The 24,364-nt window shown below is 35.4% G+C and overlaps 1 protein-coding gene across 2 annotated transcripts in view; it reads right to left on the bottom strand.

Annotated features, from left to right (window-relative positions):
• GABRA2 (gamma-aminobutyric acid type A receptor subunit alpha2) overlaps positions 1–24,364 on the bottom strand; it is a 121,982-nt gene that overhangs the window by 34,578 nt on the left and 63,040 nt on the right. For both annotated transcript variants that reach the window (XM_042934036.1, XM_042934035.1), the window contains exons 5-8: positions 17,551–17,771; positions 14,837–14,919; positions 10,146–10,289; positions 8,468–8,620 (exon numbers count right to left, since the gene is read on the bottom strand). In XM_042934036.1, the coding sequence (XP_042789970.1) occupies positions 8,468–8,620; positions 10,146–10,289; positions 14,837–14,919; positions 17,551–17,771 (601 nt within the window). The remainder of the gene's footprint in view (positions 1–8,467; positions 8,621–10,145; positions 10,290–14,836; positions 14,920–17,550; positions 17,772–24,364) is intronic.

Raw genomic sequence — 24,364 nt, 5'->3', positions numbered from 1 at the left:
ATATTGATCCCTCGAGCCCTCTGATATCTAAGTGGTCTGGAAAAGAGTATGGAGCAAAGGAGACTCAGAAAGCATGAAAAGTAAGGGACAGCTCAAGACCATATGCCTATCTTGGAAACCAAATGAAGAAATTGTTTCCAACAAATATCTTCTCAGTTAGTAGGAAGAAAGTACCCTTTCAAAGGCTGCTATTAGATCAAGTAAATTGATCTGAGAATTGGCCACTGGATTTAGCAATGATGAGGATTTCGACAGGAATAGTTTTGGTGAAACAGTAGAGACAAGCTTGAGTTGAGTGGGTCTGAGAGATCATGGGAGAAGAAAAATTGAAGATATTAAATAAACATAACTCTTCCAAGTAAAACTACTGAAAAGAAGAGAAATGAAATGAGGTGGCAGAGAGAAGGTTAGTAGAGTCATGGGAATTTGGTTTGAGGATGAGGTAAATAACATCTTATTTGTATTTCTGTTGAGATTATAAAGGATCACAGACACTGCTGATGTTAGAGAGAATGGGCAGGTATTGTTGGAATAATGTCCTTGAAGCAGCTGAGCAGGGATGAGTTATAGTGCACAGGTGAAAGGGTCAGCATTGTATAGAAACACAGTCAAGCAGAGTTTGTGAGTGTAGGCGCTTGAATAGATGAGGCTTTGGGATTCTAGGGAGGTTCTTTCCAATTGCTTCAGTTTTCTCAGTGAAGCAGAAATCAAGGTCATCATCACAGAGCTAAGTGAGATATAAATGTGATACAAACAGCAGTGTGAGGATGTGTGAGGAATTACTTTTTCTAATAGGAGCCCACAGTTCTTCTTTCCTGTAGGAACTAGTCCTTCTCCATTTGCACAGTGGATCTGACAATACCCACTGGTTCAAAGGGTGGCTTGTAACCCAAGTCCCGCTAATAATTGTGTACCTGCCCACGATTATGCATTAGGACAAGAATGTGAACTGTGTGAAACCAATGAGACGCAGTTATGGAATTTTGAGATGGAATGCACATCTAAGATGTGTTTTTTGTCTACACTTACACAAGCTCATGGTTAATTACAAATGAAGTTAACTAAGGGGTATAAGCCAGCTTGACTTGTGTTTCACGTCACTGTAATTAAAAGAGCCTTGACTAAAATTGAATACACGCTAGCATATATGAAAGATTCTGAAATTCCCTTCAGACAAACAAAACACTGATGATATGATGTCAAAGAAGCTGGATTCCTGCCCAGATCTGTCTTCCCCAGAGGTTTACGGAGTTCATAACTCTCGAAATATGCCACTTGGGAAGTGATTACTGCTACTAAAACTAAAGCAAGATCTGACCATCCTTTATGTATATCCTGACAAGAAGGAGAGAATTAAGTCATAGATAATAAATAGTAACAATAATGCAAATAATTGCATAGCACTTATTATGTGCCAGCATTGTTCTAAGTGTTCCATGTGTGTACAAATATGTGTATGTGTGTGTTTATTCCTTAAACTATGTCATGAGGGAGTTTTTAGAATCCTAATTTCACAGAGGGGTGAAACTAAGGTGCAAATAAATTAAAAAAATAATAAACTGGCCAGAAGTGACCTAAGTTGATAGTAACAGAACCAGATTTTGAACCAAGAAACCATGGTTCCAGAATATGTGCTCTTAATAATTTTATGGCCTTTATAGCAAACTACTATATTTTTCTTATGGTAGCAGAAACTACTAGCTACCAATCCAATATTTAGTCAGAGTATAATATTTGAACACTGAATTTATTCCACATGGCAATTTCTCAGATTCTCAGTTATGAGACCAAGTTGGGCTAATGATATATAAATAGAGATTATTGGGTGGGACTACTGGGAAACCTTATGAAGAGGTCTTTTGCCCTTTTTGCTTATTTCTTCCTGTTTCCTGGATATGAATGTGATGGCTGTAGCACCAACAGCCTTTTTGGCCCATGAAGCAAAACTCCATGCTAAGGATATCCACGAAGAAAGACAGAAAGAAACTGAGTCCCTGATGCCCATAGTATGGCCATACTAGCCTTGGACCATCTACTTGTAGACTTTTATATGGGAAAAAAAAGACCCTCATATATTCAGTCACTATATTTTGGATTCCCTGGTATATACAGTCAAACTGAATCATAGAAATCTGTAGAACTAAGAAGAAAAATGAGCAATCCAAATATATCTTGTTTGGAATTTTAATTATTTCCTAATTCATCATATAAGACAAGCAGCCAAGGCCCTTGTATATGCCATGAATGAAGCATGAAATATAAAGCATTTGACCTCCCTGTACTTTTTTACCCGACAAATTTACACCCTAACAGATGTTTGTTATTGGATTTTAGTTTTTAATAGAGAAAGCCCTCTTTTCCATGCTGAATATAATATTAAGACAAAAATACCAATATATATTTCTTATATATAATCTTATTCATATATTCATATGTTCATATATAAACTTTTATATAAACTTAGTCATATAGGCATAAACTTATCAATAAATCTGAAAAGTGATTTGAATTCAAATATAAAGGTAATAATTGACCAATCTGTTATGATTATTTCTCATTTATATAAAGTTCTGAAGGATGTTAAGCAACTGAAAGGACCAGGGCCACAATTTCACAAAATAAAGAAATGTATAGATATGTTTATACAAACACAAAATGAGGTTGGTATGTTGCAAATGTACTGTCTACTCACAGGAGCTTTGAAAGCACAAAGCCTGAGTTATAAGGTTAAAATCACCCAAGTGCTTTCTTATTCTATTGGCAATAGGGGGCAGTTACCTCATCAGGAAGGGAGCTGTGTTTGATTTTTATTAAGGTACATCCCCCAAAGATCTAGAACAGTGCTGATAAATAGATGCTCAGTAAGTATTTCGCTGGTGTTGAATGAATTGAGCATGAACACTCAGAGAAATATCAAAGAAGGCTTTTATCATCGCAAGATACACGGGCAGTTCCTTTGAAAAAAGATCTTTGAAAAATATCAAGCTGGCTCTACAGTCACAAAATAAATGCAATAGACAAAAACTGAACAGATAAAGCCCAATATAATGGAACAAAGTCTCTAATACCAAGGGATACATATTATACTTTCTTTTTTTTTAACATTTATTTATTATTGAAAGACAGAGACAGGCAGAGCATGAGCATGGCGGGGGGGGGGGGGTGGGGCGCACAGAGAGAGGGGGAGACACAGAATCTGAAGTGGGCTCCAGGCTCTGAGCCATCAGCACAGAGCCCAACGCGGGACTCGAACTCGCCGCGAGATCATGACCTGAGCAGAAGTCAGATGCTTTACCGACTGAGCCACCCAGGCACCCCCATATTGTAATTTCTATTCCTATGCCTACTATCTTGTTTGCTCTATTTTCTTTTTTGTTTTAATGTTTATTTATTTGGCGGGGGGGGGGGGGGGGCGTGGCAGAGAGGGAGACACAGATCCGACTCCAGACTCTGTTCTTATTCTATTCATAGCATGAAGCCAGATCTCAAAGGTTGAAAAATTTGACTTCTGTCTCTCAGGGCATATTAATTTCTTAACTGTGATAGTTTTTAACCTGAGTGGGTTATCCATCACAGAAGGCCTTACAAGCATGAGGAGGGCAGATGATTTAAAGATCTCTCACTAGCTTGTAAACCCGACTATGAATTCAGAGACAGAGATCTGAAGAGGTTAGAGTTTGGCTTAGGTATCTGCTCTGTATCAGTCAGATGATGATGTTCAGATACAGATAGAGGCAGAAAACAGGGAATGGTGGAATGAAGGTGGAGTAGGATGGCTACGCAGCTTTCAAGTTCCACTGAAGCAAGACATCAGATTTTTGTTCATCTTCTACTTGTGCACACGCACATAACACATACACTCACACAGGATTATATTTATTACAAAACTTTACACAGAATAATTTGTAGAGATAATACTAAAAATGTTCTTACCACCTAACGGTTTTAATTGATACGAACATCTGACTTTTGGATGGATCCCTACATCTTTAGTGTAAATAATTCACATAAAGTGTACACATTCAAATATAGCCTGGATTCTTTTTTTACAAATGTATTTTTTTTTCAACGTTTTTTATTTATTTTTGGACAGAGAGAGACAGAGCATGAACGGGGGAGGGGCAGATAGAGAGGGAGACACAGAATCGGAAACAGGCTCCAGGCTCCGAGCCATCAGCCCAGAGCCTGACGCGGGGCTCGAACTCACGGACCGCGAGATCGTGACCTGGCTGAAGTCGGACGCTTAACCGACTGCGCCACCCAGGCGCCCCTGGATTCTTAATTTTATACATGTTAACTTTCACAACCAATCTTTAAAAGCTTTGGTACATTTGATATATGCCAACCTAGCAACCTTGACTCTAACACATTCCATTGATTCAAAGTTAAATATTTATTCATGTATATATCTCTCCTGTATATTTAATTAGAGTCCTGTTGGCCTCTTTTAATGTATACATCTATGTCATTTATACTATGAAATCTGTCTTTATTTGCCTCAATTTATTTTCTTCACAACCTCTATTAAACAAATACTTCATCATTCTATTTTATCTGACACATATTTACATATAAATTTAGATCCTTCTGGAATATTAACTCAGTAACAATTATGTAATTTTATCCTAAATGTTTTTTCTGTATTACTTGTGCTCTGAAAATCATGCACCTTTATTGTTTAAACTATCTGAATGGAAGTTTTCTCTTATTTTTTGCCACATCATTTTTTTTCTGCTTTTGACTCAAAAATTTGCAATTTTTGAAATAGGTATCTGAGAAGATACTTCTGAGTCTAAATCCTTGGAAATCTTTGATGTGCTCATTCCTTGCTGTTTTTTTTTTAATACGTGACTTTTAAAAATTATTTTACTAAGGTGAAATTCATATATATATATATATATATGTATATATACATATATACATGTATATATGTGTGTATATATATATAATTAATATATATATATAATAATATAAAATTAACCATTTTAAAGTATACAATTCAGCGGCATTTATGCATTCACAGTGTTCTGCAAACCACCACCTCTCTCTAGTTTCAAACCCTTTCATTACCCTAGAGGAACCACCTCTCTCTAGTTTCAAACCCTTTCATTACCCTAGAGGAACATCCTGTTCCTATTAAGGAACAACCAACCCCCCATTTTCCCTGCTTCCATTTACTGGCAACCACTAAATGTCGTCCATCTCTATGGATTTGCCTATTTGGGTAATTCTTATGAAAGTAATCATACAAAGACGTTTTGTGGCCACCTTCTTTCACTTAGCATGTTTTTCTTTTTTTTTTTTAATTTTTTTTTTTAACGTTTTATTTATTTTTGAGACAGAGAGAGACAGAGCATGAACGGGGGAGGGGCAGAGAGAGAGGGAGACACAGAATCGGAAGCAGGCTCCAGGCTCCGAGCCATCAGCCCAGAGCCCGACGCGGGGCTCGAACTCACAGACCTCGAGATCGGGACCTGAGCTGAAGTCGGACGCTTAACCGACTGAGCCACCCAGGCGCCCCACTTAGCATGTTTTTCAAGTTCACCCATGTGGTAGCATGTTATCAGTATTTAGTCACTTTTATCGGTGAATAATGTCCCATTGTAAGTGTAAAGCACATTTTGGCTATCCATTCACCTGCTGAAGGAAATCTGTGTTGTTTCTACCTTTTGATTATTACAAACGATGCTGCTATAAACATTTGCATACAAGTTTCCATGGGAACATATGTTTTTGCTAATCTTAGGTATATACCTCAAGGTGGAACCATAGGTCATATGGGAAAAAAATTCTATATTGAACTTTTTAAGGAAGTGCCAAACTACTGCCCACTGAGGTTACATCATTTTACATTCCCACCAGCAATACATAAGGGTTTCTATTTCTCCACAACATCACCAACACTTATTTCTTGTGGTTTTGTTTTCTTTTGTTTTGATAGTATTATTATTATTACCATCCCAATGTGTGTGAAATGTATTTTATTGTGGTTTTGATTTGTATTTCTTTAATGTCCAATGTTGTTTCACAGCATTTCATGTTCTTGTTTGCCATTTGTATACTTTCTTTATAAAAAAAGCCTATTCAAGTTCTTTGTCCATTTTTTAAGTCTGGTTTTAGGGGTTGTTTTTGTTTTTTGTTTGTTTTTTTTTGGAGTCCTAGAGTTCTTTATTAATTCAGGATATTAAATCCTTATCAGATATACAATTTGAAAGTATTTTCTCCCACATGTAAGTTGTCTTTTCACATTCTTGATAATGTTCCTTGAGGCACAAAAGTTTTCAAACTTCACGAATCCAATTTATTTACTTTTTCTTTGTCACTCATGCCTTTGGTGTCAAATCTAAGAATCCATTGCTAGGCTATGGTAAAGATTTATCATATGCTTTCTTTCAATAGCTTTATGGTTTTAGATTTTATGTTAAAGTTTTATATCCATTTGAGTTCACTGCTGTATCTGGAGTGAGGTAGGAGTCCAGCTTCATTTCTTTGTATGTGGTGGTCTTCTAGCTGCAGGTACCCTTGCCAAAAGTCCCTAGAGTGGTGTTAATACACTCAATTCACCGTGAATGTTTGTTTCTCTCTTGATTTTATTCTATTGATCTATATGCCTATCCTTATGCCACTACCACACTGTTTTGATTAATGTAGCTTTCTTTGTACTGTTTTGAAACTGGGAAATGTGTAGTAGCCAACTTTGTTTTTCTTTTTCCATATTATTTTGATTATTTGGAGCCTCTTATAATTCCCTATGAATTTGAGGATTGCCTTTTGCCATTTCTGTAAAAGAAGGCCATTGGACTTTTGACAGGTATTGAACTGAATCTATAGACCACTTTGGGGATTATTCCCATTTTAACAGTACTGTCTTCTAATCCATGATCATGTCTTTCCATGTACATGTCTAATCCATGTACATGTCTTTCCATTTAATTAGGTATTCTTTAATTTCTCTCAGCAAAGTTTTTTTAGTTTTTCAGTGGACAAGTCCTTCACCTACTTGGTTAAATTTATCCCTAGGTATTTTATTCTTTTTCAATGCATTGTAAATAGAATCATTGTCTTAATTTCCTTTTGAATGATTAATTGCTGGTGTTGAAAATCAAACCAATTTTTGTGCATTGATAATAAGAATAGCTAATATCATATAGCACGTATTAAATGTCATTGTTCTAAACATTTTGCATGCCTTCAAAATACTAAAATGAGTTGCTGTAGCCTGTTAAGATAGAGATACCTTGTGCTAGCCTGGGTTACAAGGCTCTTGTCATCTAGGCCTCAAACAATACTTCTATGTGTATGTATCTACACTAACACTGAAGAAGTTCACGGCAACTGAACACACTATGTGCTTCCATCCCTTGATGATATGGCACAGACTCCCTTTCTGGTAGGATTCCTGCCTAATTCCATCTGTCTGGGAAACTCCCATCATCCTTCAAGACTTAGCTCAAGTGTTAACTAAACTACTTAACCAGTTCTTTTAGAGAGGGTCCTTGCTGCTTTCTTGTAATAACTTTTATATACCTCTTTTATAACGCCTTAATCTTGTATCACCATTATCTCTTCTGCTTATTCTGTTGCCCTCCGCTATTACTGAACTAGTTGAATGCAGGGACTATATTTTATATGTATTTGAGCTCTAAGGCCTGGTACAATATCCAACAGAGTGTATCCTCAATAAAACGTTAAATGAACGAGGGGAACAAGCACACAAAGGTAATCTACTTTGCGCAAGATGTGTTCAGCCTACTTCGATTCATCCAAAAAGCAGTAATTCCCCTGCATCGTTAAAATCAAGAAAATTACTTTATTAAACACACTAGTTGTAGTGAATGAGGGGTCTCTTTCTCTTTCTCTTCTTCCCTTTCTCTGTCTAACCTGAAATACAAAAATCATCTTTGTCCATCTAAAAAGAGAACAAAGCAGAAATAAACACAGAAAACCCAGAAATACAGTACTGTTATACTCCAAGTCAAAGCCTCTAAGAATATTCTCTTTATGCTAACATGGAAACAAATGATGAGAAGCAAAATGAAAAGAAGAGCAAACAGAGACAAAAGGAAGCAAACAATAAGAGACTCTTAAATACTGAGAACAAACTGAGGGTTGATGGGGGGTGGGGGAGAGGGGAAAGTAGGTGATGGGCCTTGAGGAGGGCACCTGTTGGGATGAGCACTGGGTGTTGTATGGAAACCAATTTGACAATAAAAGAAGAGCAAAACAGAAAGAAGACTGAATATATTTCCATAAAATCTGAGTAGTGTTTATATCTCTTATTAACAGGGTGGCACTGACTCTGTATTTAACTCTCTGAGCCTCAGCTTCCTCACCTCTAAAAGGAGCGGATATGCCCAGCCCCACACACCACAAATTACTGGTGTGAGTATCAAGAGAGATAATGCCTTTGAAAGTTTGCTACAAAACATAATGTGCTGTACAAGAAAGTGTGTAGTTATTCACTCACCGAACACAGTTCTTGCAGGAACAGATTCTCTGTTAAGCCAGAATGACACTTGGGAGAGAATGACAGTCATGATGCAAGGCAGATAAGTCTGAATCACAAAATACCCAATTTTTCTTTTCAAGTGGAAATGAGCTGTCATTACGGTATATTCACCTAGAAGAAAAATTTAAGAAGCTTAAGGAACTGTAATAGTCAATAGTTTGAACATTTTGGAAATGGAACGGATTTGAGAAAGAACAGTCCCTGATTTAAAAAAAAAAAAAAAAGAATTTATCACATATACGCCATGAAAAGTATAAACCTTTAAATGCCTCTTTAGCATAGCAAGGATTTTTAAAAGTGAATTTTAATATTACCAAGAAACTTGCACTACATGCCTGAGGTACGGCATTTCTCTTTCTCTCCAGGTCATGCTTGTTGACCAAGAGGATACAGGATGCACAAATGCTCTCTGATCATGAATTATCTTACTTGCTCAGGTCTCTTATCCCCACTGATACCAACTCCCAGTCTCTGCTCTGATTGTTCTAACTCTCCGGCTTTTTAAAGTGCCAGTCTCTGGTCACATCTCCAAAACTGACCCGGTCTTTTGGCCCAAATTTTCCACTTTTGACCCTGTCACCCATTCTGATTGTCTCAATGTTGTATGTGTACTCTAATTCACTACCATTATTTCTATCCAGTCCTGAGAGCTACCTTCCTTCCTGGTCTCTGAGGTTACACCTGACAGATATACAATCATTAGTTCAACGTGACTGCTTTTTCTTAGATGAGTGTGGCCCTTAGAAAAGGCATCAGCTTGGGGCACCTGAGTGGCTCAGTCGGTTAAGTGTCTGACTTCGGCTCAAGCCATGATCTCATGGTTTGTGAGTTCAAGCCCCGCATCAGGCTCTGTGCTGACAGCTCAGAGCCTGGAGACTGCTTCAGATTCCGTGTCTCCCTCTCTCTCTAACCCTACTCTGCTCACGCTCTGTCTCTCTCTCAAAACTGAATAAACGGTAAAAAAAAATTTTTTTTAAAGAAAGAAAAGGCATCAGCTTTCCCATGCAGGCCAGTAGTAATTATCCAGAAATCGAGAGTTGAATAGTCATAAATTATCCAAAATAGGACGAAAATAATTAGAAAACTGGGGAAATTGTAACACTGTTTGAGGGTAAAATTGTCTTGTCTGAAAAGACATGCACTTTTTGAATTGGCAGTATATTTTAGACCACTGTTTCTAAACTTTGTGCACACCTCCTTGGAATCTCCTTGGAATCTTGTTAAAATGCAGATCCAGACTTAGTAGGAAGTCAGGTCTGAGACTGTAAATATCTAACAAGCTTCTACAATCTGTGCTGCTAGTTCTTGAGCCCAGGAGCAAAAGTTGTTAAGCAAACTAACGTATTTCCAATGACTTCAACCCATCAATTTTATTATAAACGTGCTTTTTTGTAGGGGGCACCTGGGTGGCTCAGTTGGTTAAGCGTCCAACTTCGGCTCAGGTCATGATCTCACAATTTGTGAGTTCCAGCCCTGTGTCGGGCTCTGTGCTGACAGCTCAGAGCCTGGAGCCTGCTTTGGATTCTGTGTCTCCCTCTCTCTCTGCCCCTCCCCCACTCATGCTCTGTCTCTCTGTCTCAAAAATAAATAAACATCAAAAAAAAAAGTTGCTCCTTTTTAGGCTCATTTTACTAACCTGTACTGGATTTAATTGTCTCCTTCCCAATTGATTGGCCCAGCAGATCATATTGATTTAGCCTGGAACCATCAGGAGCAACTTGCACTGAATCAGATGCATTGTAAGTCCAAATATAAGTGACCTCTGAAGTGGTATATGCATCTGTAGAAAAAAAAAAAAATTAAGCACTTTAGTTAAGAACCATCAACAAAGTGCAACATCAAAACTTATATATTACATAGAAACACTATTTATTATAAAACTTGATATTTATAGATAATATTTTATAGAGTAAAAAAAGCCTTTGAAATTTACAACTTTCAATATGAAGAATGTTGAAGCAGATCAAGAGAGAAAATCATGACCGCAGAGTATTTTCATTGCAATCACTTTGAGAAGTGAACAGCAAATATCTCTTCAGAGCTTACAAAAATCACTGAGCCCTGAGATGGTTAAAATATCTTCCATAATTCCAAGGTAGTAGATGAAGACATTGTAATAAATAGCTTTTAAGTACCCAAAGTCCATTTAAATGGCTCGCTTCGAAATAGCAATAGCAATCTCTTACAAAATAACATTTATAATTCAAAATGATAGCACTCTCTGGGCATAAAGGTAACTTATTACCATATGAGAATACTGATGAATTGCATTGTATTTAGTTTAAGGACTGTTTTTGTAGTTAGTTTTGTAAGTTTTTCTTCAAAACCTTTCCCTGGTTAAGAACTAAATGACTTGGCTCTCATGATTCAATGCATTTCATTAGAAGAATGAGAACTAGTTATTGCAGAACATGTAAAATAAATCAGAATGCCATAATCTCATCAAGATATATGTACTCCTTAAAAGATGTTCATTTTAAAATCAATGCACATAAATCTCACTGGACTATACTTTCATAGCATCCCAGTTAATTTATGGACTGGCAATAGACAAAACATATACAGACCCGGTATAACCTTCTGATTTATTTGGCCAAAGATACAGAACTTAGCAGAAGTTAGATGATTCTAGTGCTGGAGGGCAGGCAGGATATCTTGTCTTAGCCTTTCTCTGGCCCCAGCATTTCCCCTGTAGCTGTTATGACCTCTCCATGAAGATAGTCTCTCCAGCAGTTGAATTAACAGATAATTCTTGTTATACTACTGACCTGTTGAAGAACTTCTATGTACTTTTGCTCATGGGAATGTTTTAGAAGCATTAGTTACTCCTGGTTCTTGAGCAAACCTCAGCATTAGAGTTACTTGTCAATTGGAAGAGAGAAAGGATTAGCTGTCTCCAGCAATATCCCTGCCCCTAGCTCTCTGGGATTCCGGAAAATTCATTTACATGCCATTGACAAGTTTTCTAGTTTGATAACATTGTTCTGGGATGACCCTGCTACCTACTTTGATCCAAGGTCTGAGATCACAAATAAATTCACACTTAAGCATCAGTAACAATAAAGTGAATGTTTATGAGTTTGCATCTTATTTTCTGTGTGGTCTTTAATAGCATACTACAATGTTGCCTGGTTTCTGAGTGTTACTACTAAATGTTAGTATCAGTGAAATACTCTTTTCACTGTTTCCATATTCACCTATATCCATAATTATATTATATTCTGTGAACCAATATTTGAAATAGGATTCTAAATATATATATAGATATAGATATAGATATAGATATAGATATAGATATAGATATAGATATAGATATAGATATATAGACATATATCTGTATATCTTTGTATGTGTGTGTATACACATTTAATAGCACTTATATTCCTATAGTTGGCATATGAATTCTAGTTACTCTAAAGTCTAAGTCTGTATTAATTTCAATTAGTTAATCACTGATGATTCTGCTATTATGATTAAATAAGTAACACTGGTAATGTGGATAACTAGCAATCCATTTGCAGATCATCAAGTGGCTTGTTTTGTTTTCCCCATGAATATACATCAATAGTTGTGAATGTTAATAAATTATGAAGTTTTCTTACGTGTAATCATTCTACTTTTGAATTGTGATGTTTAACATTTAAACATCAATAAGAGAAAATAACACCCTACAAGTGCAGTGACACTTTTGAGACACTAGTGAGACACTGAAGGGCAGGGACTCCATCTTGCTCATGTCTACACTGCTTGCACCTGGCACAGAGGCTGTCACCCAGAAAAAGTTCTTGGTTCATTCTTGCTAGATTGATCAATAAACTCGTAATATTTTCTTATGTTATTTAATTTTACAGAAGATGGAAATCTGCATAGGAGCCCAAGAATCTGTTAAAGAAAGTGACTGATACTTCCCATGTGTTTCATGAAAAAGCAATGATAGCATTTCATTAGTCAGACAGGAATATGGTTTTTAGAGACTGGTGAGAGAACACAAAGCAGAAAGTTACGAAAGACCAGAAAGGCATTCCTGGCCCACAAACACACATATAAACCAGGAGACCATTGCAGTGTTTATCAGTAAAGTGTAAAAAAGGAGAGAAAGATAGCTTGTTTTACATATTTTACTACAAACTCTATCTCTAAATTGGATTTTCATTAAATAATTACATTTAATTCTGGTAACTAGCCCATTTTTGAGTCCTAATCTGCATTAAACATCAAATGCACATTGACTTGATTCTGAATATTTGATAACCAGAAAAAAATCCCCAAATTATTTTTAATTATTAACTTTTATCCCAGAAGATGATTTACAATCTCCTTTGGACTAATGGACAGAATATATCCAGACTCCCATTCAGGAACTTTTAAATAGCAAGAAAATGTATAAAGAGGTAAGGCAACAGAAATAAGGGAAAACAAAAATGAATTCAAAATTGTACATTTATACAAAAGATGCTTCTTTAATTTGAGGACAATGATAAGTTTCCATAAATTCTATCACTTTAGGGGAGACAAGGGGGCTTGTAAGCAAGAGAGGAATAAATAAATGGCTGTTTCTGCCAAAATCTGTTGTGCCAACATTTTAAGGTTTGGGTTGGTTTGTTATACCATGCTTAATGTCCATACTTTTAACACTTATGGATCAGGCACCTACTATCGTCAAGGATCAGTAAAAGAATATACAAATTGTTCATTCAAAGTGTCAGAAAACAAACATGAAGAAAATGAAATCCAAAAGCAATTACTTAGAGAATGCCTAACAATAAACTTTGCGTGTTGTCAGTATCACTTTGAGATGGAGAACGCCATGTTCTCAAGCATGCAATATTTCACTACTCTGTGGACACACTACAGGGGATTTTTAAATTTCATTTAACATATTTTTAAGCGTATTTATTGCATATTCAAAATGGAGACATCAAATCATTTATATTTGGTGCCTTAATGGTACTGACTTGCCCAGTGAAAAATTCCTTCCCTTCTTGAGCCGTTGCTGCATTTTGAATAAATCCTTTCCTTGGTATCAAGCCTTTTCAATTTTCTCTTTAATGCCATTTATGTAATGCAAATGAGGTTTTCTCTGCTGCATCTGCTGTAGTTTTTTCAGCATCATGTTTATGTTGTATAACATGATTGACTACCTTAAATAATTTTGGAAAAAATGCCAGTATTGAAGTGATGGTTTCCATGACAATAAAAGAAGGCTTTGTACTTAAAGAAGAGAGTCTCAAAGAAAATTGAGAGCTGACACCTTTTGTCAGAATGAACAGAACAAACGAGATTGAACTTCTCAATCCACAAGACTGTGGTCATCAAAATAATTAGAGGAGTTTGCATTCATATTGGCTATCTTTCTTCCCTTTTCTTTCACTTGATACAGTCTGTAGGGTAAAGGCACTTATTCAATCATGCATCTTTTTAACCAGGTGAGAGCACTTCATTTCTATTCAAGGGAATGAAAAATCAAAAGGTGCCCTGAATGGACAAAGATGGGGATACCTGAAAGAGCAAGGTAGGTTTCTGAAAAGCTTAGGTAATGGGACAGGCTAACACAAGAGAGAAGCTGTGACAGTCCTCTCCATGAATTTATCCCAAACCTGCCCTAAATGCTTTGTGGGCCTTGGGAGATGATTTGACCTTCCCTCTTTTCAATTATTCCAGCAGAGTGGATGCTTCTGCTTGATATACAAGATATAACCTCAGTGACCCAGAGAATAGCCAAATACACAGAGCCTTTTCTGAAATATTTCATGTACACAGAAGGTGCCTGCATGCAGCAATCCAACTGCATCATCCCCTTCAAATTTATTTTAGGAAATTAAAAAAAATCACTTCCATTTAGTTGAAAAGTAGGAAGATAATTGCACAGATCCAGCTTCTGTGCCTGCCATTTGCAACACGCTGATTATTGCTTTAATAAACAATAGAATCTAACCCTTACAATTCATTCCTAGTTATCAAAAAAAATTATTTTTGCATGTTTAGTGTGCTGGAACTTGGAAAAGAAGGTAAATGATATGGTCTGGACCTTGACAAGGAGCTACTAGACTACCTTTTCCCATGTATAAAAACACATGATGTTCTTTATCAGCAGTAAAACAAGGGATAATTTAAACACCATGATTAAAATATAATGACATTTGAGAGTACAATAGGGCTAGCAAATTAGTTCCTTGAGGGAAATCAGCAAGTCTTTTACTTCTATATCCTTTTGGGTAAATATTAAGCATTTCACAATACTAGAAGAAAAACTCTATAGTTGAGCATTGCAGCAAGCTCTCCTTGATTATATAGACCCAAAATATGTACCTCCATCCCCATACTTACAGCTGCCAAATTTCAGAGGACACGAATGAGCATCCATAGGGAAATCCTCCAAGTGCATTGGACATTCAGCTTGAACTGTAAGCCTAAAAGCGAAAATTTCACTCTTTGTTTAAGTAAATTGGCAAGTGACGACAAATCACTCCCTACTGTTGGGAACAGCATCAGTGATGAGGTGGGATCTTCATTAGAGCATTGTATTAGGCTAATTCACGTTGAAATGTTTTTGTTCTTTCACTTTTAGGTGATCCTTCAGAAGACATTAGCATATACAAAATCTGAGCTCAAATAACAATATTTATTTACAAATATTCTTAACCAATTTGTACTCTGTGATTTGTTAAGAAGAAGATATATATATGTATATACATATATATGTATATATATATATACATACATATATATATATATACATATATATATATACATATATATATATTTGAAGGGCTATTTGCACAATAACATTCACTATTAACATTTGAAATCCTAGAGAAAAAAAAGAAAAGAATCTGTATTATAAAAAGAACACGACTTTCACCCATCAGCTCCTCAGCAACCACAGAGCAAAACTGATACAAGAATTCAATATCAGCTCACAGGAGCTCCCTTCAAAAATATGTAAAATGAGTATCACATACTACATTTAGGTACATGAATTTAAATGTAGAAGTAGAAAGAGATACATATATAACTGTGCCTCCTAGAAATATCTTGTTGAAATTAGACTATTTGCTAAATTATGGACACATATTGTTAAATATTTTTTTTCTGCATCTACATGATCACATTAAAGAGTAATCACGGCAAACTTGCTATAAAGAAAACTATCAATTATTCCATGTCTCACATAGGTAAAGTGTATAGAAAAGGTATTAAATTGAACTTATAGAAGACTCTTATCACAATAAAAAAATGTGGCCAACAACTTATAGTTTATATACTTCTAAGAGAGTATTTAAGTAGAACTCCATGCAATATTTTCCAAAACTGTGTGTTCTCTGCCAATTATTTGTTTAAAGCCAAAATTTCCAGTCATTGGATTAATCCACAGGAATGATCAAAGTGTACGTTCAACAGGGGTAATGCATCTGTATTGCAGGATTCAGAGAGAGAGGCAGAGAATAGCTAGCATCTCTGTGTTAGGCAATGGTCATTTAGTGAGTCCTTAAGAGTTTCTTCTTTAAAGATGAGGACTCTATGATTGCCCCTTCTTAAATAATTTACACAACTGAAATCCACCACTTAACATTTCATATGAAATAATATTACATCAAATGTCTCAAATATATGAATAATCTATATTTATTTAGTTATGTTTATTTATTTTGAGAAAGAGTGCAAGTTGGGGAGGGGCAAAGAGAGAGGGAGAAAGAATCCTAAGCAGGCTCTGCACGGTCAACACAGAGCCTGACACGGGGCTCGAACTCACGAATTATGAGATCGTGACCTGAGCCAAAATCAAGAGTCAGATGCTTGACCGACTGAGCCACCCAGGCACCCATGACTAATCTCTATTTAATGCTGATAGTTACCAATGCTTCAAAGCCTTTATTAAACATTTACATTTTAGATTATACACCACTTAATTAGATTTGTGATTGTTTTGCTATATAAGTAACTTATTTTAAAAGATTAATTCATGAGAAGAGTTTAATGGAATACTTGCTAAAGTCAACAGCTATATATTTCTTTATATGATTTTTGAAAGGTTGAATCACATAAAATTGACACTACACGATATTATTTGATTTACAAGATGGCAATTCAGATTACTTAATGTATGTGCTTATGGTACCTGTAAGCCTTATTGAATAAAAACTACCTCTTTAAAAATATTTTTTTCTTTAGAGTAACTTCTATAAGGAGGACCAAAATATTAAGTAAAAGTTTGCTTAAAAAAATCACTTAAAATTTTGATGGCATATCTGATGAAATATTAAAAATAAAATTACAGGTTGGTATAAAGGAAATTTTAAATCACGATATTTAAATTCCACTTAATTAAAATGTAGTGTCAAAAAGAAATAGCCAAAAATAATCAATTCGTCTTCTTCTTTATTTTTATTTTTATAATTAATTAATTAATTTATTTATTTATTTTGGTGCATGCTGCGGAGGCGCAGGAGAGGGAGAAAGAAAGTCTCAAGCAGGCTCAATGTCTAGTGAGGAGCCTGACCCAGGGCTTGATCTCATAACCATGAGAATGTGACCTGAGCTGAAACAGTCTGACACTTAACTGACTGAGCCACCCAGACACCCCAAAAATAATCAATTCTTAATAATTAAGGTAATGTTTAAGCTTTAACACTAAGATGAGAATCAATCGCATAAATACTATTTTACCTTATTTTAATATCCAGGGATTTACAAAGCATACTATAAGTACTTCCATAATCTGTTATAAAAATGTTCAACTTGTGCTAATACTTGATGACTAGGTTGGTTGGTTGTTAATACATAGATTTCTTAGTATTTAAATTTTTTTTTGATGCTTATTTATTTTTGAGAGAGAGAGAGAGCATGAGTTGGGGAGGAACCGAGAGCGAAGGAGACACAGAATCCGAAGCAGGCTCCAGGCTCTGAGCTGCGAGCACAGAGCCTGATGCGGGGTTTGAACCCACCAACTGCGAGATCATGACCTGAGCTGAAGTCAGAGGCTCAACCGACTGAGCCACCCAGGCACCCCTAAATGCAACATATCAAACTTAAAAACATACCTCATTGTGTACAGCAGAGTTCCATCATCCTGGATTCGAAGAAGCTTATTTGGCATTGTCATATTATGAGCTACTGATTTTTTCCCATTATGAAAGAAGGTATCAGGAGTCCAGATTTTGCTAGCCATTAAATTGTTGAGTCGAAGAATGTTCATTGGGCCTTTAAATTTTAACCGTTCATCTTTCCATTTTTGTCGAAAGAAAACATCAATTGTATATTCCTGAAATATAAAGTATAATTCTTTTGAAAATAATAAATGCTTCAGATACAAGGACACTATAAAATTCCACCAAAAATAATATCAATAGTTTATAAAGAGGGAACACTATACTGACAGAAGTTTTGAAAGGTTATTTCTTTATCAATAAATGTTGACACTTCACAATGGGATAAGTATTGTGTTTATACAATTAGCTACATATTACTATTAAAAGAAAAGAATAAATCTATCTGGCTTCTTTAAACTGAACAAGGTTTTAAACAGTGTTACTGCATCCTATAGTTTCCAAGTATAGGAAAGGGGGCATGTTTGGCCAGGGTCTGGGTGATTATTCTAAGTATTTATCTCAAGGAAAAGCAGGTGGCCTTCTTAGTAGCTCCCCCGCCCCCCAAAAAAAGAAGGAAAAAAGAAACAACTATTAAACACACTGTCAAATCTGTATGAGTCATCATCTGCTGTTGCCAAAGGAACTATAAAATATCATATTTCTTTTTTAATCTTAAAAAATGGTGAGATACAGTATTGCTAGCAAGAAGTATTAGGGGATGATTATTTCAACAGAATTTATTTTATAAAATTAGTCATAAAAAACATACATGACAAGTTATTGGAATACTTAAAATACAAATATTTGGAGATAAACTCCCTCAGGTTAAAACGTACTTTTAAATATTCATACAGACCAGCTAGTGATCAATTCCTATATTATGATTCTCTAACACTTTAAGTTAGCTTAATCAATCTCTTTCTTACCCTCTCTCTTTCTCATTCCTCCACTCCCTGACTTCCTCTCTCTCTCTCTCTGTACAAGAGGCACAATTCACAATTGTGATTAATACTGACAATCTTTAGATATTAAAACTTTTGTCAATATATGTTTGTGCAAACTCACATGATAGATCACCAAAGTGTTCAATTACACAGCCGAGACTGGAAAATCAGAAACTGTCTTTTGAGCCCAAAGCCACAGTCATCACATTTGAAATTAACACCTTAGCAATTGGCAGTTTCACAAACTACAATTATGCGTGTAAAAAAGGATAGATGAAAAAGGCCATCTACTTATGAAAATATCAAATCATTTGTACAAACCTTAATCAAACAGATGATTCTCAGTGAACTCTCAAAAACTGAATGGATGAAGACAGTAAGTATCAGCCATAGGTCATGACATACGAACAGAAAATAAGGAGAGGCTCTGGGCTGTGTCCCTGATCCTTAGGAGAAAATTTCACGGTTGAATTGATGCATTCAGTGAGTCCTTTCTTAAAAATGTTTAATTTCATATAGGTGTAACTCAATTTTTTTAAAGAAAGATCTAGATTAAGAGATGAGTCTTTGTTATCTTAAGTTTTTATAAACGTGTTTCTTTCCAACCACGGTTCCATCAAATCCAAGCCTAACATGAATACATAGGATATTTACTTGTTCAGGCAAACTGAATGCATTTTGTAACTTTTTATAAAACATCAAATTCAGATTTTCCATTTCTGTAAAATTAGGATAGGTTTTATCTGTTTCAGAAGCTATTTCTATGGCAATCATTTCCTGCAGATCTAACACATAGGAGATATGTAAGCTTTATACACAGTAAGTTTCAGGTGAGTTCTTTTTAAAAACTGCTTTCGGGAATACTGTTCGTTCCTGAGCATTCATGGTGTCCCAGGTGTGCCTGCCAACCTCTTACAGAGAGTAATCTCTGACTCTTTCTCCCCCGCCCCACCCTAACCAGGCGTTCGTGTTATATTGTAGGCAATTTTAATAACCCACACTACCAGGCCTCACCTAAAGCAAGTTTCCTACCTGCCTGAGTGGGGAACTACTCACAACCACATTCCCAGTCCCTTGAACACCTGGAAAATACCCAGTCAGCTATCTGTGTATCTTCATTACTCCTAAAGCTTTCCATTACTTTCAGATCCCATACTGCAACTGTATGTTTCTTCCTCCCAACAAGCTTGCAAATCTTCACAAAAGGCACCATGGCTTTCTTTTGTGTATTATCTTAGCTTGTCTTCAGACATATGCAAGAGTGTAAAGAATATCATAAACATCTTGGAACCATCACCAGCATAAATGCCATCACAAATATTATTGAAGCCTTCTTTCTCATTTATTCCTCCTCAATCACATTCCCCTACTCCCTGAGGAAATAATTATCTTGGATTTGGTGTTTATCATTCTCCTACACGTGCTTAAAATTTTATTACATAAGTGTATGTTTCTGTATCACATTTTTAATACTTATGTAAATGGTATTATACAGTGCATACATTTCTGACACTGACTTTTTAGTCATATTACTGAAATCCATTCATGGCAATGTATCTTGTACTTGGACTCATTTTCATTGCTACATACCATGGCTTTTTAAGAATACTTCACAATATTCATCCTGTTTCTATATTCTTTTTTTTTCTATTTCCAAACTGTAACTATTGCAAAGCAATACTGCAAAGAGCCTTATTATACAACACTTTTAGGACAAAGGCCCCAGAGTTACTCTAAGCCAGAGGTTAGCAAACTTTTCCATAAGGGGCCAGTAAGTAAACATTATAGGCTTTATATATGGTATCACAACCACCCAACTTTGCTATTGTAGTGTGAAAGTCCTCACAAATAGTACTTAAATGAGTCAGTGTGGCTATATTCCAGTAAGTCTTTATATATAAAAATAAGTAACTGACAGAATTTGACCCATGGACCATGGTATGCCACCACTATTCTAGAATAAATCTACAAGTAGTATTACTAGAATGTACTATATGTGAATCCTCAACAAGATATTTTCAAGTTGAAATCCTAGAAGTCTTGTTTCTGTACAACCTGGTATAAACAGAAATGTTTCATTTTAGCCATTAAGATTCGTGTGAATGGTTCATAGTGCTACCATTCTCTATTAATAATGAAATTTACCACATTTTCGTATGTTTATTAAGTACTCTAGTTTTCTCTTTTATGAAGTGTTCATTTCATTTACTCAATTTCATTTTAGGTTATCTTTTTCTTATTGAGTTATAGAAATTATTTACATTATATATTTTATTAAATATACTACTCAGTAAGAATTATACTAAGATTATAAAGATATACAAGTATCACAAATATATCCCTGTACATTTCCTCTAAAGATAAAAGTTCTGCTTTTTAAAATTTAGGTCCTGGAATTATTATGTGTCACATGAAACAGATTCTACTTTGTTTGTTTTCAAATAGAAAACAACTTTCTAGTTCATTTAGTGACTGGTCCATCTTTCCCCATAGATCTGCAATGGCATTTCTCTCATGTATATAGTGTGCATATAGGTATGAAAATGTTTCTGAGATTTCTCTTCTTTTCTATTGTTTGTCTATCCAAGCATCAATTCCAAAGCCATGATTGCTATAGCTATCTAGTAAGCATAATTAATAGTATTTTCATTATTATTCAAAGACATTTTATAATTTCCATTATGTCTTTCCTTTTTCTATATGTAGGAAATAATGTGAAGTGTTTTTATGTTTCCAAATGTGTTGGTTTCTTTTATTTATATTTTTTGTCATTGATGTTTAATTTTACTGCATTTGTAACAGGAAACTATGTTCTGAAGATACCATTTCCAATTTATTAACAACATCTTGGGAGATCTTTTATTATTGAATCTGACCATCTCTGTCTTTTAATGGTAATTGAGCTCATTTACATATCATGTGATTATTAATATATCAGACATGTCCCCAGGCTATACTGTTTTGAGCAGTGACAAAATGATAATTATGATGGCACCCCTAATATAGATATTTTTCATGATTGATGAAAATAAATAAGGAAAAAAAACTCTAGAAAATTAACCATAAAAGAATACACATACACACACACACACATACACACGTAGAAGAAAAGAAAATACCAAACTAAGAGAAAACTTAAGAACCATATGGTTCTTTATTTCATGTGACATATAACTTAAGATAAACAGTGTCTAATAGTGCTGAAAGATCTTGAGCTTAGTTTAGAAAAGAGTTCAGAAGCCAGAATGCAATGGGTTGAGAAATGAACAGAAGATACAAATGGGGGAAGCTTAAAGTACTCTCCCTACTCCTGAGTTTGTAAATGCCATTAAGGGAAATCAGTTTAACCATAAAATCTAGAGACTACTTAAGAGCAATTGGCTACTGCTGTGTAAGAAACACCTAAAATGCAGTAGTTTATAACAGCACCTATGTATTATTACCTCAGAAGACATGAGACCGGGAATCAGTTGATCTCACCTGGGCTCTGCTGATCTCAGCTGTTTCTGCTCCTGTGGTAGTGGCCATTGGCTGATCTAGGCTGCCACTGTGTAGGGCCACGGGGCAACTCAGCTCTGCTCCATGTGCCTCTAATCCTCCTGTAGGGGCCACAGGGCTACCTTGGGCTCATCTTTCTCATGACAGTGGCAGAAGTACAAAACGGCAAAACCCAATGCCATTTCAAGTCTTCACTTATGTAAGTAATGTCTCTTAACATCCCATTGGCCAAAGCAAGTCACATGGTTGAATTCAGTGACAAGTGTTATAGCAGGTCACCCTGTTATAGTAGGTCCACTCTCGATGGAAAGGCATTATACAGTTAAATGGAAAAAGATGTGTACATAAAAAGGAGAGTGGGGGCTATGACTGCAACCTATCACACCAGCCCATGTGGGAGAAAATTAAAGGTTTTTATGAATGAATGAAGAATTTGAGAAAATCTGAGACTTTACTTCATTAGGGACTCTAAAGAAAGTTACATGGGCCTAATATCAGGGAGGCAGTTTGGTTTCAAGTCAGTAAATATAATACAATCAGCTGTATTGTAATAAATGAAGAGAGAGACTGTGAGCAGAAACAGGATATTCAGCTTAGAGCAGTGGTTTACAAAGTGGCGTATGTACATTCTTTTAGGTGTAAGAAGAAAATAGAGAATCCTTTTTTTTGTATAAAATTCTTATCCAAATCTAAGAAGTAAATGAAACTTTGTTAATAGTTCACATAGATAATAGCTAATAGATAATATAAGGAATGATATTGGCACTCTCAGTGCACCCATAAGCCATTCTATGGGAAAAGAAGGCACAGAAAATGGTCAAGTGATGTCTCATTCATTTGCTTGTAGTGCACTGTGATTTGGAATTGGGTGAATTTGCAAGTTACAATATCTAGTTTTGATTAAACTAACTCTAATAAAAATATACAAGTGGCTTCAAAAAGTATTGCTACAGGATGCCATGGATTGAAGAAAAGACAAATAATCACACGAGCATAAGTGACAACAACAAAATCAGGGAGGTCAGTTCTGTGCTTAACCTGAGCTCTTCAGTAGCCACATAAAGACTGATGAACAAATCAATTCTAAAAAGAAATCTGCAAAAGCAAATTTATAATTATCAATGAGGCTATTTAAACTATGAGTTTATAGCCACTATTTTTGTTAATATGAAGTTTATTGTCAAACTGGTTTCCATACAACACCCAGTGCTCATCCCAACAGGTGCCTTCCTCAGTACCCATCACCCACCCCCCACCCCCATCAACCCTCAGATTGTTTTCAGTTTTTAAGAGTTTCTTATGGTATACCCACTATTTTTAATGCTAACATTCATCTTAAGCACATCTTAAGCTGTACCCTGAAATACTGGTTACTGTGCCAAAAGGTTGGAAACAGCAAGTTGTTTTAAAAACTAAACATCCAGAACATAAGGACAAGCATCTAGAATTTCTGGATGAGTTTTTTAAAAATTGGCATAATGGTTCAGTAACTAATAGCTAATGATGTACTTCTTAAGTTTGAATTTATGTATCTTTTTCATTCATGAGTTATCAAAATATATATTAAAATATAAATTTAGAATCAGACTTTGATTGCTATTATTTTAAAGTACTTAAGAGGGGCGCCTGGGTGGCTCAGTCGGTTAAGCGTCCGACTTCAGCTCAGGTCACGATCTCGCAGTCCGCGAGTTCGAGCCCCACGCCGGGCTCTGGGCTGATGGCTCAGAGCCTGGAGCTTGCTTCTGATTCTGTGTCTCCCTCTCTCTCTGCCCCTCCCCCGTTCATGCTGTGTCTCCCTCTGTCTCAAAAATAAATAAACGTTAAAAAAAAAATTAAAGAAAAAATAAAGTACTTAAGATACTTAAAAATAATAAAGTCCATTTAAACAGATTGCTAAAATATTATAAACAGCAATCTTAAATGAGAGCAAAAATAAATCTATTTTATTAATAAATATAACTATTTCTGAAATAATATATATTTTAACTTTATATTATTCCAATTTCTACTTTAGTGCTTATCTTACAATATTTCGTATGTTAATATAAAAGCATAAAGGTATATAAATATATAAATAAAAAGTTGATTCACTAGTTTTTGTGGTTTTGTTTTCTAAATTAAAAAGGCAGAGTAAGGAGATATTTCTTTTTTTTTTTTAATTTTCTTAATGTTTATTTGTTTTTGAGAGAGAGAGAGAGAGAGAGAGAGCTGGGGAGGGGCAGAGAGAGAGGGAGACACAGAATCTGAAGTAGGCTCCAGGCTCTGAGCTGTCAGCACAGAACTGACACGGGGCTCAAATCCATGAACCTTGAGATCATGACCTA

This window comes from Panthera leo, chromosome B1, assembly GCF_018350215.1.
Source record: "Panthera leo isolate Ple1 chromosome B1, P.leo_Ple1_pat1.1, whole genome shotgun sequence".
In the NCBI taxonomy this organism is placed as follows: Eukaryota; Metazoa; Chordata; class Mammalia; order Carnivora; family Felidae; genus Panthera; species Panthera leo.
Note: the sequence above shows the minus strand (reverse complement) of the source record. Positions and strands in the feature narration are given on the sequence as shown.